The sequence below is a fragment of the Alosa sapidissima genome, chromosome 20, assembly GCF_018492685.1.
Source record: "Alosa sapidissima isolate fAloSap1 chromosome 20, fAloSap1.pri, whole genome shotgun sequence".
NCBI classification, from domain to species: Eukaryota; Metazoa; Chordata; class Actinopteri; order Clupeiformes; family Clupeidae; genus Alosa; species Alosa sapidissima.
In genome coordinates, this window is record NC_055976.1 from 29,603,418 (window position 1) to 29,621,022 (window position 17,605).

The window sequence follows — 17,605 nt, forward strand, 5'->3', positions numbered from 1 at the left end:
TCAATTCTAATCATTATCTCGATTCTCTTTGCCTTGACCGGAGTAGGGGTATTTTTGCTGTAAGAAGAGGCTTCTCTGGACCCTGTGTTCCAATCCATGTCCAGCGATGCACCTGGGGAGTGATACATCGTCTCCGGTGTGAGCTGGAACAATGCAAGAGAGCTTTGGACTTTTCACAGAGGTGGGGTGATGGGTTTTCAATGCGCACATCTGAAATCTGTTTCTTATAGCCCTCAGTCACTTGACTGTGACACAATCCTTACTGATGATATACTCAGTGACATGGTCCAAAAGAAATGGTTGTCCGAAAACACAAAAAAAAATGTGTCTGGATAGACGTGCTGAAGCTGAGTGTATGAAGGCACCGCTCAGCAAAATTGTTGATTTGGGCAACGATGCTTCTCAAATTCATATATCTATCCTTGAACCAAACATATCATATTATTCCAGGTTGGGTAGGATTATGGTAGCATACGATAAAAAGAAAAATGTCTGGCACTGTCCATGTTTGAAGCCGAGGAGGTCATGCCCTCACAAGGCCATAGCAAAATGGCACCTCAACCACACACATAAAGGGCTATTCAAGAATACTCAAAACACTGATGATCGGATCAATACCATTTCCACACAGAGTGAACAATTACAGAACCAAGACAAATATCCTCCAGAGGGAAAGGCATTGGCCTCACTAATTAAGTACATGCTTGAATTCAAAACCATTCCATCGGACTTGCCCAAAGATGTCACCACGCCACAGACAGTAGACTTCCCTCGGCACCTTGTTCCACTTGAAACATTTTGCCATCAATGCAAAGTACCCCTTTCGGAGCCTATTGTTATCACTCAAAAGGCAAAAATAGCTACTTTCACAGGGATTTTGGGAGGTGTGTATGAACAGTTTGTCCTAGGCTATGGGAACCCTGTATGAAGCTTTAGGGCCCCATCATGACCGCCTAAAGCGCATTGTCACTCGTCAAAAGCTTATTCAAATTGAGTAGGATGTACTAAGCGATTGTATATGCTCATATAGATGGTGAAAATTCAAGGGGCACTAAACTTGTTTTGAGATAAATGTCTTTTAATCGCGATGTCTTGGATAAGTACTTCATTACCCACAATCCTGAACAATCCTACAGTGATGCCTCTGATTGGTGGAAAGGCCGTTATGATCATAGTTTGAAACTTTCTCAGTGAAAGTTATTGACAAAGATGGCAGAGTCTTTTACTGCCTATGGCGAAAATCTTAATGTAAATAAAAACTTTCTAGACGAACATTGGTACTTTTATCAACAAGGATTGTGGTTTATATATCACACATACTTAGTCAGGGCCAATACACCATCAAATAGAAAGTAAATGCTAGTTTAAACGCTTAACTTTTCAGGTAGCCGATAGGCTAATCATTAGCCTTTCAGACATTAGAATGTCATTATAATGCTGCTAACATTAGCCTACATGCTGCAACACCGGTATGAAATATATTATGTTTTAGTGACCTTGTTGTTTCTATGAACATGAATTGTTGTTTATAGGAAACATCAACTTAGTCGAGGCATAAAAAGCCCTGTATATCCTCATTAAGTACTTAAAACTTATTGTATGAATAATTTTGAATGCGTGTTTGGAGATAATTAATTTTCTAAAAGTTGAAAGGTCAAAAGTGACCGGAGTTGAAGAAACACTGTTACGCCATGCGCCAGGGTGCAAGATGGGGCCCATAGAATGTTTTGAAAATATCTAAATGTCTAAAAAGGTATTAAATTTAACTTACTGAAACCTGCAAGAACCCTGTCTGTTATCTTTCAGATGTTACCACATACTGTAAAAAGTGTGGGGTCTGTGGGAACTTCTTCCGATATCAGGAATGGACTGAGGGGCTTCATAACTTTGATGATCATATGATTCTCTCTATTCATCTATGCCTTTTGTTATGTCAATCAGTGCAGGTTACTTTTATTCTTTCTTCCTGTAATGAAACCATGCCAGGTTAATGTGGTATCAGTTTTAGGAACGCAATAACCCACTTAAGTCTGTGAGTTAGGCTGATTTTACCATGGCTAAGGGGGTGTAACTGCACTCAGCTCTGCGGTGCCTGATGACCCCTTAGCTGTGGTAAAACGAGCATAACTCACAGCCTCTCATGTGTTATTGCTTCTGTTACAGAATCACACAGCAGTTGGCAGGCAGCTGGACATTTTGGAGCAAACAAACAAACAAAAATATGGCAGCCATGATGCAATTTTGCATGGTTATCTCCATTTTGAGGCCCTGTCAGCACATAACTACAATTTCTCATGTGTCAACTGTGGAGACCACCCAGCTGTAGTGATTATGGATTTGCACAAGAAGGGTGTGTTCAGTATGCCAGGTTAGTATTGATGATCAGATCTTCCTTGACAGACACAATTTTGTGTCCTTTCTGAATATGTCCTCATGAATATATTTTCAGTGAGTGATGTTGCGGATCCACCATCTGACTTTGATGGTCGTGTTGACCTAGAGGAATTCTGGCGGTCTGTATCTGAGGAAATAGTGTGTCGCGGGTTTTTAAAAAAGTAAGTGCAGACTGTGTGGTCAGCCATGCACTCTTAACTGTAAGCTCGTCAATGAATGTTTTCTGAAATGTATCTGTTATTTAGTGATGAGACACTTTTTAATTATGTCACAGGCAACAGTAACAATCCATTTCGTGTTGTACCATCTTATGCGAAATGGGCTCCGTGGATTGGCCCTCGGACCAGGGACAGTGCTTTGGTGCTCAACACAAGAGTATGCTAAAATCAAAGCCTCAAAGCCTAATGAAAGCCAAGCAGACATTGACGTACCAGAAGAACGTCTTTCAGATGAGTTGATGAAGTTGAAGGTGATTTTATTTGTGTATTTCTTACGGCATGTGAAAAAAAAAATACTTAATTTACTTTCTTGTGTTTTTGTACATTGATGAATTTGTAGTAAATGTACACTTTTTGTAACGTGTAAGCAAAAATAGTATGGATAGACTGTGTGTGTACACATTTTCATGTTGGTGTTAGTAACTTGTCGCAAAGCTGTAAAGACTGCCTTCATTCACAATGTAAAATGCTTGCTCTGTCTATATGGTTCAGGTGGAAGATTTGCGCAAACTTGTGAAGGACTGTGGCATGGATAGCAAGGGCTCCAAAATGGACCTTCTTCTCTGTCTGAGGGAGGAGATGCAAACGAGGAGCACCTATGACAAGGTCTTTGAAAAAGTCTGGGGAGCATCTGGTAAGTTTAAAAGCAATACTATTGTTTCAGTGAGACGGCAACACACAATGCTTTGGCCATTAAATAGCCTAGTTGCGGAAATGACCTTAAAACAAACAAACAAACAAACAAACAAACAATGAGATGGCATAACAGGTTTGGAAGCTGTGGAAGGTTGAAAGTTATTCCAATATTTCACTGTCAATCTGTGTGTGCTTCTTAAAAAGAAAGTCGGTTTCTTTGTCATGTCACTGACATGTCCATTTCCTTTCAAAGGTGGTTGGGCGGTCATCATGTGTCCCTGTGGAGTGGTGAATTCCGTGAAATTCAACCTTAGGGCTGAAAGCCCGCGTGACAATGCCGACATGTTGTTGTCGTTCAAACATTTCCCCAATGTTGTTATTTATGATTTTGCAAGAGGACTGGTATCCCACACCAACCTACGGGAGCCTGTTGAGTTGCCCTTCAGGCCAAATGAAGGCAGACTAGCACCTACCACACTGGAGAACATTACGTTGGCCAAGACGGGGGATCTGAAGGTGGAGCTGCCATGGCTACAAAGCAGAAAGGACCCTCCTGATGCTGATGATCATCCTTCCACTGGCTCTGCTGAGCACTATGCTTTATAGGACACCTTTCACCAGTTTAACACAAAAGATGACAGAGATGCCCTTCGACTCATCAGACTGGTTCCTGAGCTTTGTGGGTGGCTGAACTCTCAGGTTGCAGAGCAATTGTTCTCTGGGATGCGAAAAAATAACTACTTTTTGAACTTACTTTCACCAGCAAGCCACATATTTCTCATGCGCAACATTCTTCATCACCATAATGAACACCTGAATAAACAGGCAATGGAGGAGTTGAAGAAGGTCTCTAATGAAGATATCATTTTGGACTTGAATGGAAAAGCTGTTTTGGGTATTTATCTTGCCCACATCTCATATTTGAATGCCATTTGATGAACAAAACAGATTTGATGTCATTCTTTATTTGCAGCTACAAACAAGCAGAAAGATATGTACGAAATCCATCCTCCCAGACGATCACTGGAAGGTAAAATGATTGCTTGTATAACTTCTGTTGGCTTCTAAATTCTCAGGAATGATATGTAATTTCTATGTTAGGTGTAACGAACAATGAGGTTTTTTTTTTTTTTAGCAGATCTATGTCATGGGTTAATTTCTCTGGTTGATAATTGCTACAAATCCCCTCCACCAATAGGCACAACACAGTGTGGACCTCATTGTAAAGCCCTAACCAGCCCTGAGGGAATATCAGCGTGCCGTGCCAGTTGGACATTCGAGTATCATCCATCTCAAAAAGCGTTGGTTAGTTGTGTTAAATGCAATTTAGACCGCATTTCAGTGAAGGTTTGCTTGCTCAACTACATAATTTCTCATGCTTTTTTCTCATTTCTCATTTGTAGTTGGACTATGTCCTTGACCAAGAAAAAACAGGAGCTGAGCTTATTATTCGCACAGAAAAGGCACGCCTCACTCGGGCTGACTTTTGGAGCCTGGGCCTGAATCACAACATGGACTCAACGGTGAGTTTAGGTTTAACTTTATGAAATCCTTTTTTTTTTGCTTTTAATGTTAATGTGTTGGTGATGCGTGGGCAAGTTTACAAACTATTTCAACCAGCCTGCCCATCACTGTAATGTATGACTTTTAGTTATATTAGCCTATAGCGTATTTGCATGTCTCACTCTGTTTTCCAGATCGGAAACAGCTGTTTGGAGTTGGTTTCAAAAATTGCCAGGTCAAAGGTACAGTGAAAGTCAGTGTGGTGAATCACCTCTATCTGTTGTAGTCTTGCATTACTATACTCTTTTTAAACGCTTCATAGGGGAAAGAAATCTACGTTGCTGACTTGTATGTCGTACCAACTTGGCTAGCCCACCACAGTGACCCACTGTTAAGTATGCCTGTGAGTATCTTTTTTCACATCTTAGACAAATCTTTACTTTAGTCTTTACTTTAAGTGTGGCATTATGGCCCATATAGGCAAGTTTTAGATTTGCATTATTATATATTTGTTTGGCGGAATGAGATTTAAACATTCAGACCACATTGTACATTTGGATATATGACTTATGAGAGATAATGTTGGGTGGCGGAATGTAATGGGTTGCGGAACCACACGTGATCCGCTATATCTTTTCTTATATCTTCAAACAGAATGACATTCGCACAAAATAATTCATTATAATTCCAATTTGGACACCAGGACATTACCAGCTTTGTGTAAGTTACAGTTCTCAGTTCTTTGTTCCAAAAGCTAATAGAAATTTCAGTAATCTCATATGAATATAAAACAGATTGTTGCATCTCTTGAGAACTTTAACATTATGAAATGTTTATTGCTTAAGTTGTAGTGTTCATTCAACTCTCTAACTGCATATCTGCATGTTACGGATATACTGCATGTCTCCATTAGGTGTTGAAGCCTGTCCTTCGGGAGATTCTTTTACTTGATTCTAGGTGTTTTGAGACCCCGTATGGCTTTGATCAGAGATATACCGCTCTGTTGAGGTTACAATAATGGAATTATGTTCTGTTCAAGGTAGGGGTGGGAATTGAGAGCCCGGAATAGAGTAGAATCAAGAATCAAATCCTTCAATTCACTGGAATCGTATCCCTCTGACATAATCAATTCGTAATTATAAGCTAGTCATCTAGTAGAATTGATAAAAAATTGGACTGATGACGTTGATAAAATCCTATCAATTCCCACCCCTAGTTCTAGGATGGTCACGTTCATATGACCATTCTTATAGACGTTACAGTGTTTTGTTCAGTTCCTTTATTTCTGGGGTGTCAAACTCATTTTTAGCACAGCCACATGTGAATCATTCAAACTGATTTCAAGCAGGCCACAGAGCTGCAATTGTTGTTCAAGCATTTAAGTATAAGTAAGTAAGTATAAGTATATATACTTTTGATCCCGTGAGGGAAATTTGGTCCCTGCATTTATCCCAATCCGTGAATTAGTGAAACACACTGCACACAGTGAACACACAGTCAGGTGAAGCACACACTAATCCCGGCGCAGTGAGCTACCTGCAACAACAGCGGCGCTCGGGGAGCAGTGAGGGGTTAGGTGCCTTGCTCAAGGGCACTTCAGCCGTGGCCTACCGGGGCAACCCTCCGGTTACAAGTCCAAAGTGCTAACCAGTAGGCCACGGCTGCCCCTATTTGGGATCAGGCCGCATGAAATAATGTGAAGGGGTGGTTTCAGCCCTGGACCATATGTTTGACACCCCTGCTTTATGTTATAAGGTCATGTTCATGTGGACCTTAGGCTAGGACAGTCACCTTCATATGCCCTCATAAAGACAAGAATGATAGTGAGTGCATCAGGGGTTTACTGTTTCTTTCTGATTGGTTGCACAATACACAGAGATCTTGCACAAAGGATAAATCCTGGGGAATGGACAGAGAAAACTGGGTACCATTTTGAGGTAAGTGATATTCATTTGTATCAAGCTTTACAGCCTGCATTTATTTGCAATAGTAAACTTCAATTGGCACCATTGCAATCAATGCTGATGGTGGTATTATTCTGTTAGTCTTCATGATAATGGTAAGGCGTATTTAAATGTTTTCATGTCTTGCTGTCATTCGGGTGTTCACCCACATGTTTTACTTGTTTGTTGTTTTTTGTGCAGTTGGCCTTGTACGTTGCACTTGATGCTCCCTTCGATTACACCATCGTAAGGAATGATTATTTATATTCGGTGTGATGGAATTTATAATAACTACATATAAATGTGTCATAAGTCTACCTATTTTATGTTTAGGTGGATATGCCAGCCCTTAGGAGGTGGTGGTGTATCATGCTGATGGAAAACTTCACACTGGACAAGTACTTATTTAACATTAGGGCATTTACAGATTCTCACATGATTCAACCTTTAATAGCAGGATTCATACTTCAAGTCATTGCATTTCTGATCATTTTTGCATTTTCCACTCTTACCTCCCTCCACTACCTCATTTAGCCACGGCAAGCTTTTTTCACACTGGACCAATGAAGCAATGGATCTCCTAAAAGGTCATCGGCAGCCTGTGATGCGTCTGAGGAAGCGCAAGTTTGAGGAGATGGAGGTAATAGGTTTGCCTTTCATAGAATGCCTGGTCATAAGTATAAAAGCAAAATCACTTATGGAGAAGCGATATTTAGTATGAAAGGTGGTGATGTGGCCACCCGGTAAATGTTATAATAAATGCAAAATGGTCACAAATGAATGACAATGGAAAAATGACATGTGAAGGCTTTCTCATAACTATCCTCCTGTTAGTGAGATTGTTCTTGTCTGGTTTCTATCAGTAATATTTATTTTAATTAATTGTTTTTTATCATGCAGAATATTGAAGACATACCGGAAGCGAGAAACAGAACCTCTTCAAAGGTGAAGTCCATGTGCCACGCTTCCTTGCCATGGAAGACAGCGAGGCTGTACAGGCGCTCAAGAATTTTATTGTTGATGGTGACACCTTCAATACTGATGAAAAGCATGAAGTTATGGATCCTTTCATCTTTAACTTTGAGTATGTTGAGGACGTGGAATTGTTTTTTGAAAAAATTGGAAGTATGAATATTAAAGTCAATTATGGCATGCTTAACCGTGTTTAACCGGCCATTGTGGCTTGTTTTGGCTCTGTGTTTATTGTTTGTTTTTTTTATTATTGGAAGTACAAATATTAAAAGTCAATTGTGGCTTGCTTAACCGTGTTTAACCGGCCATTGTGGCTTGTTTTGGCTATGTGTTTAATTTCTATGAAATGTCTTCAATAAAATTCTTCGAATTAATCTGCTGTCTTTTTGTTGTCACAAAGTGGATATGTAGCCTTATGTAGGCCTAATGGTCCCTGAAAATGCACTTAAAAGTCTGATGGGAATTATCCCAAGGATGGAAAGTCTTAGGGCAGATAGGCAGCCTGTCCCAACACCTGGAATAATCTTTTCCCAAAATAGCATTAGAGATATAATTTCCTGACGTTCCATGTCTGGAATAGACTTCATTAAAATGCTTATGGTATTCTTGAAATTCCATGAACCCGTGGGAACCCTGCTTTACTTTGAGGTCGGCAACGACAGCGGCTCTAGCAGCTCCGATGCAACCTAGGCCTACTTCTAGTTATCTTCGTGCATGGTTATTTTAATGAACGGACATTTCACCCTCTCCGTTTTCAAAAATAACATTGTGCACAAACTCGGTTTTCAGAGAAGTTTCCCCGTGTATATATGCCGTCAAGAGCATGCCAAACATGTCGGTGGCAGTGTAAGGAAAAGCTCGATCCCACGTTAGCCAATCGGAATCCCGAATTTAGCAACAAATCACTTCCTATTTCTCTTTGTTCAAAAGCGTTCGCACAAACACGTAAAAATGAGTACCACCTTAATAGCATAGGGATGAACGGGACCGGTAGCAACATTTTGTTATGGATCCTTTAAGAAACAGCCCGCATGTTTAGTTTTTTTTTTTTTTTTTTTTTTTAAACACTAAAAACTACAAACTTCCGGTACGTGAAATTTTGTAGTTTCTCAGGTATTTAAGTAAGTTTGTTTGGTTTTATTTATTGTGTTGAAAGCACTGTTGCAGTACTTTGTCATGTACAATGTAAATGTTTGTTTTTGTGTAAAAAAAAAAAAAAAAACAACTTACGGAATGTAGCGTCTGTCTTCACTGGTCTGGCTCTGCACTCTCCCTTCCTGGATTTTGGAAAGCTCAGTTTGTAAAGAGGATCCCTTGAAGATGTGGTGGCTTGTCCTCGATTAGCATTCTCATTATAATGCAGTGCAGCCAGGTAGAGTCTTGGACAGTAAAAAGAAAATCAGACACGAAAACAATTTCAAGGAATGGGCAAATATTCTCAAAGAATAAACAGTTTCATTTACCTGCACAGCATTCCCAGATATGGATAGACCACGTTTTTGGGTGCGAACCACAGAATGACACTATGGAACGCCTCCAAAGAGGACGTCTGGTAGTGGGGACTGAGTTTGGCAATATCCTTCAGGACAGTCTTCTTGGTCAGCTCCTTTTTCTAGATTGTAGAACGCAGGAGTTCCTGCAAGACAAAAAAAATATACATATATATATAGTACACATCATATTTTTGGTAATGACCATAATTGCAGAGTCCTAGAAGACCGTTGTGTACCAACACTTTCTTTCAGGGGGCTCAGTCTGCCAACCAATACATTTTGTAGCTGGTCTTTCTTCTGTATGTAATGTTAATGATGTACTGGCCTATACAAAAAGAGAAATGACATCAACTTCACATTACATGTATGCCAACAGCTACATCAAGTAAAAAAAGGATCACTAATAAATACTACACAAGAGAAGAAACTAATTACAAATAATGGTTGGCTTTGAGTGTAAATTGTCCAGTGATATAGCAATTTCAACCATACACTCGTTCTACCGTGGACAACACTAACATATTCCAGTTCAGAAAACATTTCCAAACACATTATTTTAGCAAATTCCTCGAAACCGCCGGGGATGTGTACTGCATGACCGATTTTGTCACAAGGTTTGAATGTCGAGACAATGCTGATTGCTAAGCTAGAGGTTAGCGTTACCTTGTACGGTGGCAAAACACTACCTACTTGGTTAGTTTAGCAAAACACTGCTTGGTTAGTTCGTGTATAATTGCAAAATAAACACGTGCACACTTTGACCTCTCCCTTATACATGAATTAGCTGCTAAAAAGATCAGAAACATATGTTTGGATTAGGGGCGAGCTAGGCCAAGCTACTGTATCTTCTGATGTGGTGGGCAAAAATCTACTGTAGCTTGACGACCAAACTTGTAATCTCGCCCACACACACTGAGTCTGTCTCAATTGGTGTACTTATGTGAGTACACTTTTGTGTAGTACACTATGTGCACTGTGTGCTTACTGGCGGAGTGCGCAAATTTTAACAAAATAGTATTGTCTCATATCAAACACTAACTCCGTGCACTTCACGGAAATGACGATCGCAAACATTTTAATATAACTTTATTGGCGTCCTCAATTCGACAGTGACATGGTCATACTGTGTCAAAACATGAACCGTTTATGTTATAACTTGCTTGTACCTCCGTAAAGTCTGTTTTCCACTGCTGCTGCTTCAGCTTTCTCAACCGCGATTACCACGAGTTTGAAAACGCTCCCTCCCCTTCCGCTATTTGGCCAAGATGGCGTCCGTTAAGGGCGAAAAGTGTCCAGCGTTGCACACTCAGCTTTTTGACCGTTATGAGTGCACCATCCGGGAACTTGCAGCGCCCTTCGTGTCGTTGGAATTTTCAGTGTGAACACCCTCATACACTCAAATTAGGTATTGTAAGTGCAGAAGTACGCGATTTGAGACACAGTCACACACTTTTTGTTGCGCAACCAATTACAGCATAGAAATCTTTTACAAATGCACAACTTATGAAAGTTTCGCTGGACAATGGCTTTGCAGGAGAAACCAAGCAGACTTGTAAACTAACTAATGTTAGAAGCTAGCGCTAGCGGTTAGCCGCCTCGTTGTCAATGGCAAAACACTGCTACAACACACACGAGTTTACCCTAATTTACAAATGAAATTGTATAGAACTACTTACATGTTCCTCGTCTGCATGTATTTCGCGCAAAGTTGGAACTGCGCCGTCGTTTAACATGAGTTTCCCGGCTAATCCTGCCTTGTACTGACCGTAGTTTGAGAAACAGTCAGTCTCGAAATGATTGTTGCCAGTTTCTTGCCAACTGTAGCATGGATATTGCCATCAAAAATAAATTCAATCCATGCCGCTCTTCTGTCCTCTTCGGCTGGGACACGATGAAGTGTTTTGTGCTCTTTTGTACAGCCAACAACAGAGCACTTTGCATGGTACTTCGACATGGTGTCTTCTAATCTGAACCAGTGCTTCCAAATCGGTAACAAAATGGCTGCTATCCGAGAAGTTACTGCTGAACCTGGTGGGTGGAGACACTGTACGTATGCTCTGAGGGGGTGGGAATATTCAAATATTTCGGCTTGTGACATGTGAACCCTTGGCGATTTTGAACAGCTCATCCAGAGGCTGAAGGCTGTATCAATTCTGAAACCGTATCTCACTCAAAACAGCATGGATGTTTTTTCTTCCAAGTTTGTATGCGTGTGGAAGCACCAGAGACACACAATAACACCAAATCCCAGAAAAAGTGATTTTTGCATAATATGGGCACTTTAAATCATTTGTTTTAATTTTGTAATTTTTGTAATTTCAAAGGAAATGTAGTTGGGTATTGTTATTTGATTTATCTTTACTCAGTCAAAACAACATAACTGCAATTGTATTGATATAACCTGAAATACACAATTAAATAACATGACTTAATATTTTCAAAAATGGATTATAGCATTTTGGAACCAAACTCATTTTATACATACCCAGCCAATGTGCAATGCAATAGTCATCAAATTCCCCCATATGTCAGTTGGCATATGAGGGGATTTATAATGCATGTCAGATAGCATGACAGTAGGCCTAGCCTATTTATTGGGGACATTATTTAGCCTAAATCAAAAGATAGTTTTGCATTTGCCTGAAGTGATATAGCCTAGATATTATGTTTTTTTTTCTATATATTTTAATTAATTCAGTGTATTTAGATATAGTTACAGTAAAAGGTTGGTAATACTAATAGTTGATTATAAGGGCTAAGTAAGTTGTAAGTTGTAAATCATTGTAATTGTCTGCTCATTTCTTTGGTCTTTACCATGTGTTCTGGTAACCTCTAAAGCCACTAAAAGTGTTCCCTCACATTTTCTAACATCAATAAATGTTAACTACAAACATAGTGGAGAGTGCATGTTGATTTGGTAATTTGATTGAGACCTCTCACATAGCAGTTGGTCTGAGGGTAGATCTGGCGTTCTGACCAATTGTAATAAAGTTTTGTAGCTGTGTAAAATAATTTGTGCATGTCCACAGACAAAACAAAACAATCTAATCATCTAAATGCTACTTAGCACAAGTTGCTGCAGCCAACAACTAGATTAGCGAGGCAGCTACAGTACTACACTTTGGGGGCAACATCCAAGGTAGCCAATTTGATCTTTGTAATGAAAAGTTCACTGGAGTAGACAAAACTGGCATGATATGGAAACACCAAGGGGAGGAGACGTGCTACTTCTTCCTTTTGTTGCTAGGGCAACCAGCACAGTGAGACAGGTACAGCAATGGTGAAGGATATTTACCATTTTTATCTGAGATTAAATTAGTTCCAAATGCCATTCACCCTTTGTTATTGTGCTGTGTTTTGATATAAAAAAATCTTGTGCTTATAAATGTATTGGATACGATTTTAGACATTATAATCTGATTGTATCTGGAGGTGTGTTTACTAGGGTGTAAGGAGTCAGCTTGGTTAACAGATCTGCCTTTGGCACACCAAACGCCCCCTGCTGGCCACTAGATATGGGTGTAGGTATCGTCATGCACTCTTTAGGCATCGATCCCATGATGTGTCTACCAGCTAAGCCACATGGAACACGGTTACAATGAACTTTCATCTCCTCTTTTATTACTCGCCAGGAGGAACCGGAACATCACAGTCGTATGAGTTGATCACATTAGACTGCAGGAGGAACCGGAACATTACAGTCATATAAGTGGACCACATTAGACTGCAGGAGGAACCGGAACATTACAGTCGTATGAGTTGATCACATTAGACTGCAGGAGGAACCGGAACATTACAGTCGTATAAGTTGATCACATTAGACTGCAGAAGGAACCGGAACATTACAGTCGTATGAGTTGATCACATTAGACTGCAGGAGGAACCGGAACATTACAGTCGTATGAGTTGATCACATTAGACTGCAGGAGGAACCAGAACATTACAGTCGTATGAGTTTATAGGAGGAAGGCACATTAGCTCCAGACCCCTGTGAGTTGTGTCCCAGCTCTGGCAATATCAAATAAACACTATTGGCACATGTGTGACAGTAAAAATTTCTTCCCAATGGAGGTTGCATTGCCTTCATAAACATCCGTGAAGTTATCAAAAGCAGATTCAGTATTTAACATGGTATAGCATATAAATATATTCAAAACATTGAGGTATACAAAATGATGTGTTTTAATTAGTTCAGAAACAATGGTCTTCAGCAAAAGTAAAGAAAATTAATATATAAATATAAAGCTGTACAATGTTTACTGATCCTTCACACCATGTAATTCCTTCATTCCTTCATTGTAAGCAAAGTAACAACAACAGAATGTGCAGGCAGAAAATAAGTTAAGTATTTAGCAAACAGACTATTTACAACATGATACACAGTATGTTACAGCATGTGTTACTTATCCCAAACAAAAAAAGTTCCTTAACAGATTTGTTTTCATATTTCACACAATGTATTTACTGGTTTTCAATCAGCACTTATATTTCTCCAAATACCATTTTTATTCATTATAATATCCATTGACCACATGGTCTACTGAAAGGTGCAGTCCATTATTCAATACACTTTTCTGTCAAATCCAACTACTTGACTTTACTGCTTGCCGTCCTGTAGTTTTCTACTCATCTGGTTCAGTAAAACCCTCAGGGTCGTATACAGCCCTGGCTCTGCCAATGGGAAACAAATATAGAGCCCCGGCCAGGCCATCATAAACGATTCTCGCCAATCAACACATTGCTTCTGCAGCAGAGAGGTGTGGTGTAATTGGACTGGACTGCATCTCTGAGCTCAAACATCAACATGTCCTCCTAAGGCCTTGTGCACGCCATGTCTCAGCTCATTTTAACACAACACTATTTAAGGCATCAGCCTCTGAGTGAGGTTTTCTTCTTTCGACTTCACCTCCTTCATCTGTTGGACTCTACGCACCAGATGAAACACTATTACATACACATCGCAGACGCCAAACTCGAACAGTGAGCTCAAATATCCACAATCCTTCACCAGAGTCAAACACTACACCTTTAACTGTGCCCTGCTGCTCTGCTGGTGTCCTACTGTGCTGCTGTGCTGGTCCTACTCGGTGTTGAGTTTGGCTGAGAGCTCCATGAGCCTCATGAAGGGGGTGTAGACTCTGGAGTGTTTGGTCATGGCGATGGGGCTGTAGGTGGGGGGGTCTCGAGGGGAGTCCTCCTCATTACCGGTGGGGTCCGGCAGCGAGGACGCCTGAAAGGACCTGTCCGAGTGGGCCGAGGCGGAGGAATCACCGTTGCCATCAGTATGGTCTTGGAGGACGGAGGAAGAGCGAGGGAAGGGGTTGTCCTGGAGGAACTGGCTGTACTGGACCGGGGTGTAGCGGAGCAGGGTGTTGCTCAGGCGGCTGGTGGGGGTGGTTGGGCTGGTCCGGGAGGGTCGAGGGAGTGTGGCAGAGGGCTGGTAGTGGTAGGATGGTAATGGCTGGATGGACGGCTGTGGAGGGGAAGGGGGCATGGGGTCGGACCTGAGGGAACAGAACACAATCATAGACAAGAATGGAACCATGGCAGCCATCTTGAAACGTTTGGTTTGCCAACTGTTCAGTGTTTCAGTTGAGATGACCAATGTCCTTTTTGATGTTGAGATTGAAGTATGTACAGTATGTATGACATTTGCTTGAAGTTGAGATAACCGATGCTAACTTCAAGTCAAAAAGTTAGCACAACGAAAGGAAAATGGGACTACTACAATGAATAGACGACAATAGTCCATGACATTAATGGATATATAACATATCCTGTGTTATGTATTAATTCTAACACACGTCAATTATACTGACTGACAGTATAATTCGGCAGTATAAATGTAACCTGAATAGATATGAGAAGGAAACATAATTCCCAATCTCTGATATCCCTGAAAGTCCTGCATGTGCGTCGTTAGTGCTCACCTGGCCTCTGGGAGATCACAGCCTACTCCGAAATCTCTGGTTTGGGGTTTGTCTTTCTCAGACACACTCTGCACAGACATAAAATACTTCAGCTTGTCTTCTAGCTCATTATTCTAGAGGAAGGAAGCACACAAAAGAGATAGAGAAATAGAAAGAGAGAGAGAGAGACAGAGGGAGAGAGAGAGAGAGAGAGGGAGGCAGGGCGGAATCACTCAGAGTGCAGGCAGCAGGGTGGGGGCAGGCATGGGGGCATGAGGAGTCACATGATCTCTGCAGACACCAGCTGAGCCGAGCAGACCAACTAAAGACCAGGGCTTTGGAGGCGCGAGAGCAGCTGGACCACAGAGGAAGGACATGACACACACCCACACCAAACACACACACACACACACACACGCTGAGACAACACACACGGTAACACTGTACTTTAGCTCTCCATTATAAGACACCTATAGGCATACCATTATTGTTACCATTATTCATAATCACCATTATACCACATTATCATACTGCTATGGAAGATGACATACCTTTGCCATTTGTCAATGTGACTATTTATCCAGTGGCAGTGACAAGTTAATCTGTGTCAATGATGTTGACAGTTCTCAGAGTATTTACAAGTTATAACATATACTGTATAGCACCTATAAGCCTGTCATTGTATTAAGCATGTCAGGATGTGTTTATGACATGACCACATCAGTATTATGATGGAGTGTACCAGTGTTACTGATTCTAGGTTATCAGAGCATAGACAAGACACATAACACAGTGTGTATGTGTGTCTGTGTGTGTGCGTGTGTCAGAACACTGAATCTTCCAGAATGGCCAGGGAGGTCTTTCCAAAGAAAGTGTCTCATAACGGCCATTTTGTGTCCGAGACAGTTCTGCTGCAGTTCCAGTTTCAGGCTACAGCAGGCTGTTCTGTACTCCATGAGAGGGCCTCATGTCAGCCATTTTGTGTCCGAGACAGTCCTGCTGCAGTCCCAGTTTCAGGCTACAGCAGGCTGTTCTGTACTCCATGAGAGGGCCTCATGTCAGCCATTTTGTGTCCGAGACAGTCCTGCTGCAGTCCCAGTTGCAGGCAGCAGCAGTCTGTTCTCCTCTTACCTCACACTCCACGATGGCTAGCCGGTCCAGCAGCTCGGCAATAAACATGTCCTTCTGGGCCACTTTGGACCGCAGCTGTTGAACCTGAGAGATGGAGGGAGAAAGAGAAAGGAAGAGGAAGAGAGAGGGAGAGAGATAGAGGGAGAGAGAGGGAGAGGAAGAGAGATAGAGGTAGGAGGGAGTGGAAGAGAGAGGGAGAGAGAGGGAGAGGAAGAGAGAGGGAGAGGAAGAGAGATAGAGGTAGGAGGGAGTGGAAGAGAGAGGGAGAGAGAGGGAGAGGAAGAGAGATAGAGGTAGGAGGGAGTGGGAGATAGAGGGAGAGAGAAAAAGAGAAAGGGAGAGGAAGAGAGATAGAAGTAGGAGGGAGTGGAAGAGAGAGGGAGAGAAAGGGAGAGGGAATGGTCAGTAGAATGTGCTGATAGGCCCACTGGTTAGCATTCTGGACCTGTAACAGGAGGGTTGCAGGTTCGAGCCCCGACCAGTGGGAACGACTGAAGTGCCCTTGAGCAAGGCACCTAACCCCTCACTGCTCCCCGAGCGCCGCTGTTGTTGCAGGCAGCTCACTGCGCTGGGATTAGTGTGTGCATCACCTCACTGTGTGTTCACTGTGTGCTGAGTGTGTTTCACTCATTCACGGATTGGGATAAATGCAGAGACCAAATTTCCCTCACGGGATCAAAAGAGTATATACTTATATACTTAATACTTATACTTATACTTTGATGTAATGTATACTTAGATTCCCTGGCTTTTGTTTATTCAGTATGGCTTTAGTTTGTTAGATGATAAAATGATCAAAGTTGATGTTCATTTTACAGTTTAAATGACAAAATACAGTATTAAACCGTATGCATTAGATATTTATGTGGATTCATGTCATGATGTGTAAGAATGTATGTGCGTGTGTGTGTGTGTGCGTGTGTGTGTGTGTGTGTGTGTGTGCGTGTGTGTGTGTGTGTGCGTGTGCGTGTGTGCGTGTGTGTGCTGACCTCTTCGATCATGCCTTTGACCTTGCGCTGCTGGCAGAACACCATGTCGTTGAGGTGTTTGATCCTCTCCCGCAGCTCAGCCACCTCCTCCTCAAGCTCCCCCGCTCTGACAGGGACATCAATACGCCCCAATATTACATGCTGCACACACACACACACACACACACACACACACACATAATGCACCTCACACACACACACACACAGACACACACACACACACACACATAATGCACCTCACACACACACACACACACACACACACACACACACACACACACATAATTCACCTCACACACACACACACACATACACACACACACATAATGCACCTCACACACACACACACATACACACACACACACACACACAGATAAGCGCACACACACACACACACAGATACATATATACACACAC

At 41.6% G+C, this 17,605-nt stretch overlaps 1 protein-coding gene and 3 long non-coding RNA genes across 5 annotated transcripts in view; 2 read left to right on the forward strand and 2 right to left on the reverse strand.

Annotated features, from left to right (window-relative positions):
• The first annotated feature begins 800 nt into the window (after nt 1-800).
• LOC121694033 lies at nt 801-2,214 on the forward strand. The gene is made up of 3 exons (XR_006025654.1): nt 801-884; nt 1,807-1,946; nt 2,164-2,214. It is a non-coding gene; the product is annotated as an uncharacterized LOC121694033 (long non-coding RNA).
• A 63-nt stretch (nt 2,215-2,277) lies between these two features.
• Nucleotides 2,278-3,591, forward strand: LOC121694031. Its single transcript, XR_006025652.1, has 5 exons — nt 2,278-2,368; nt 2,450-2,555; nt 2,669-2,863; nt 3,105-3,246; nt 3,502-3,591. It is a non-coding gene; the product is annotated as an uncharacterized LOC121694031 (long non-coding RNA).
• Nucleotides 3,592-8,690: 5,099 nt separating this feature from the next.
• On the reverse strand, nt 8,691-11,083 carry LOC121694032. Its single transcript, XR_006025653.1, has 3 exons — nt 10,836-11,083; nt 9,130-9,302; nt 8,691-9,045 (listed from the first exon to the last, which is right to left on the reverse strand). It is a non-coding gene; the product is annotated as an uncharacterized LOC121694032 (long non-coding RNA).
• A 1,677-nt stretch (nt 11,084-12,760) lies between these two features.
• Nucleotides 12,761-17,605, reverse strand: part of LOC121694029 (myocardial zonula adherens protein) — a 34,957-nt gene continuing 30,112 nt past the window's right edge. Inside the window, exons 11-14 of one of the 2 annotated variants that reach the window (XM_042073939.1) lie at nt 17,189-17,294; nt 16,200-16,283; nt 15,090-15,157; nt 12,761-14,663 (exon numbers count right to left, since the gene is read on the reverse strand). In XM_042073939.1, coding sequence (XP_041929873.1) covers nt 14,240-14,663; nt 15,090-15,157; nt 16,200-16,283; nt 17,189-17,294 — 682 coding nt within the window. In that variant the 3' untranslated portion in view covers nt 12,761-14,239. Of the gene's footprint in view, nt 14,664-15,089; nt 15,203-16,199; nt 16,284-17,188; nt 17,295-17,605 lie in introns of both variants that reach the window. The other variant, XM_042073938.1, reaches the window with a different exon arrangement.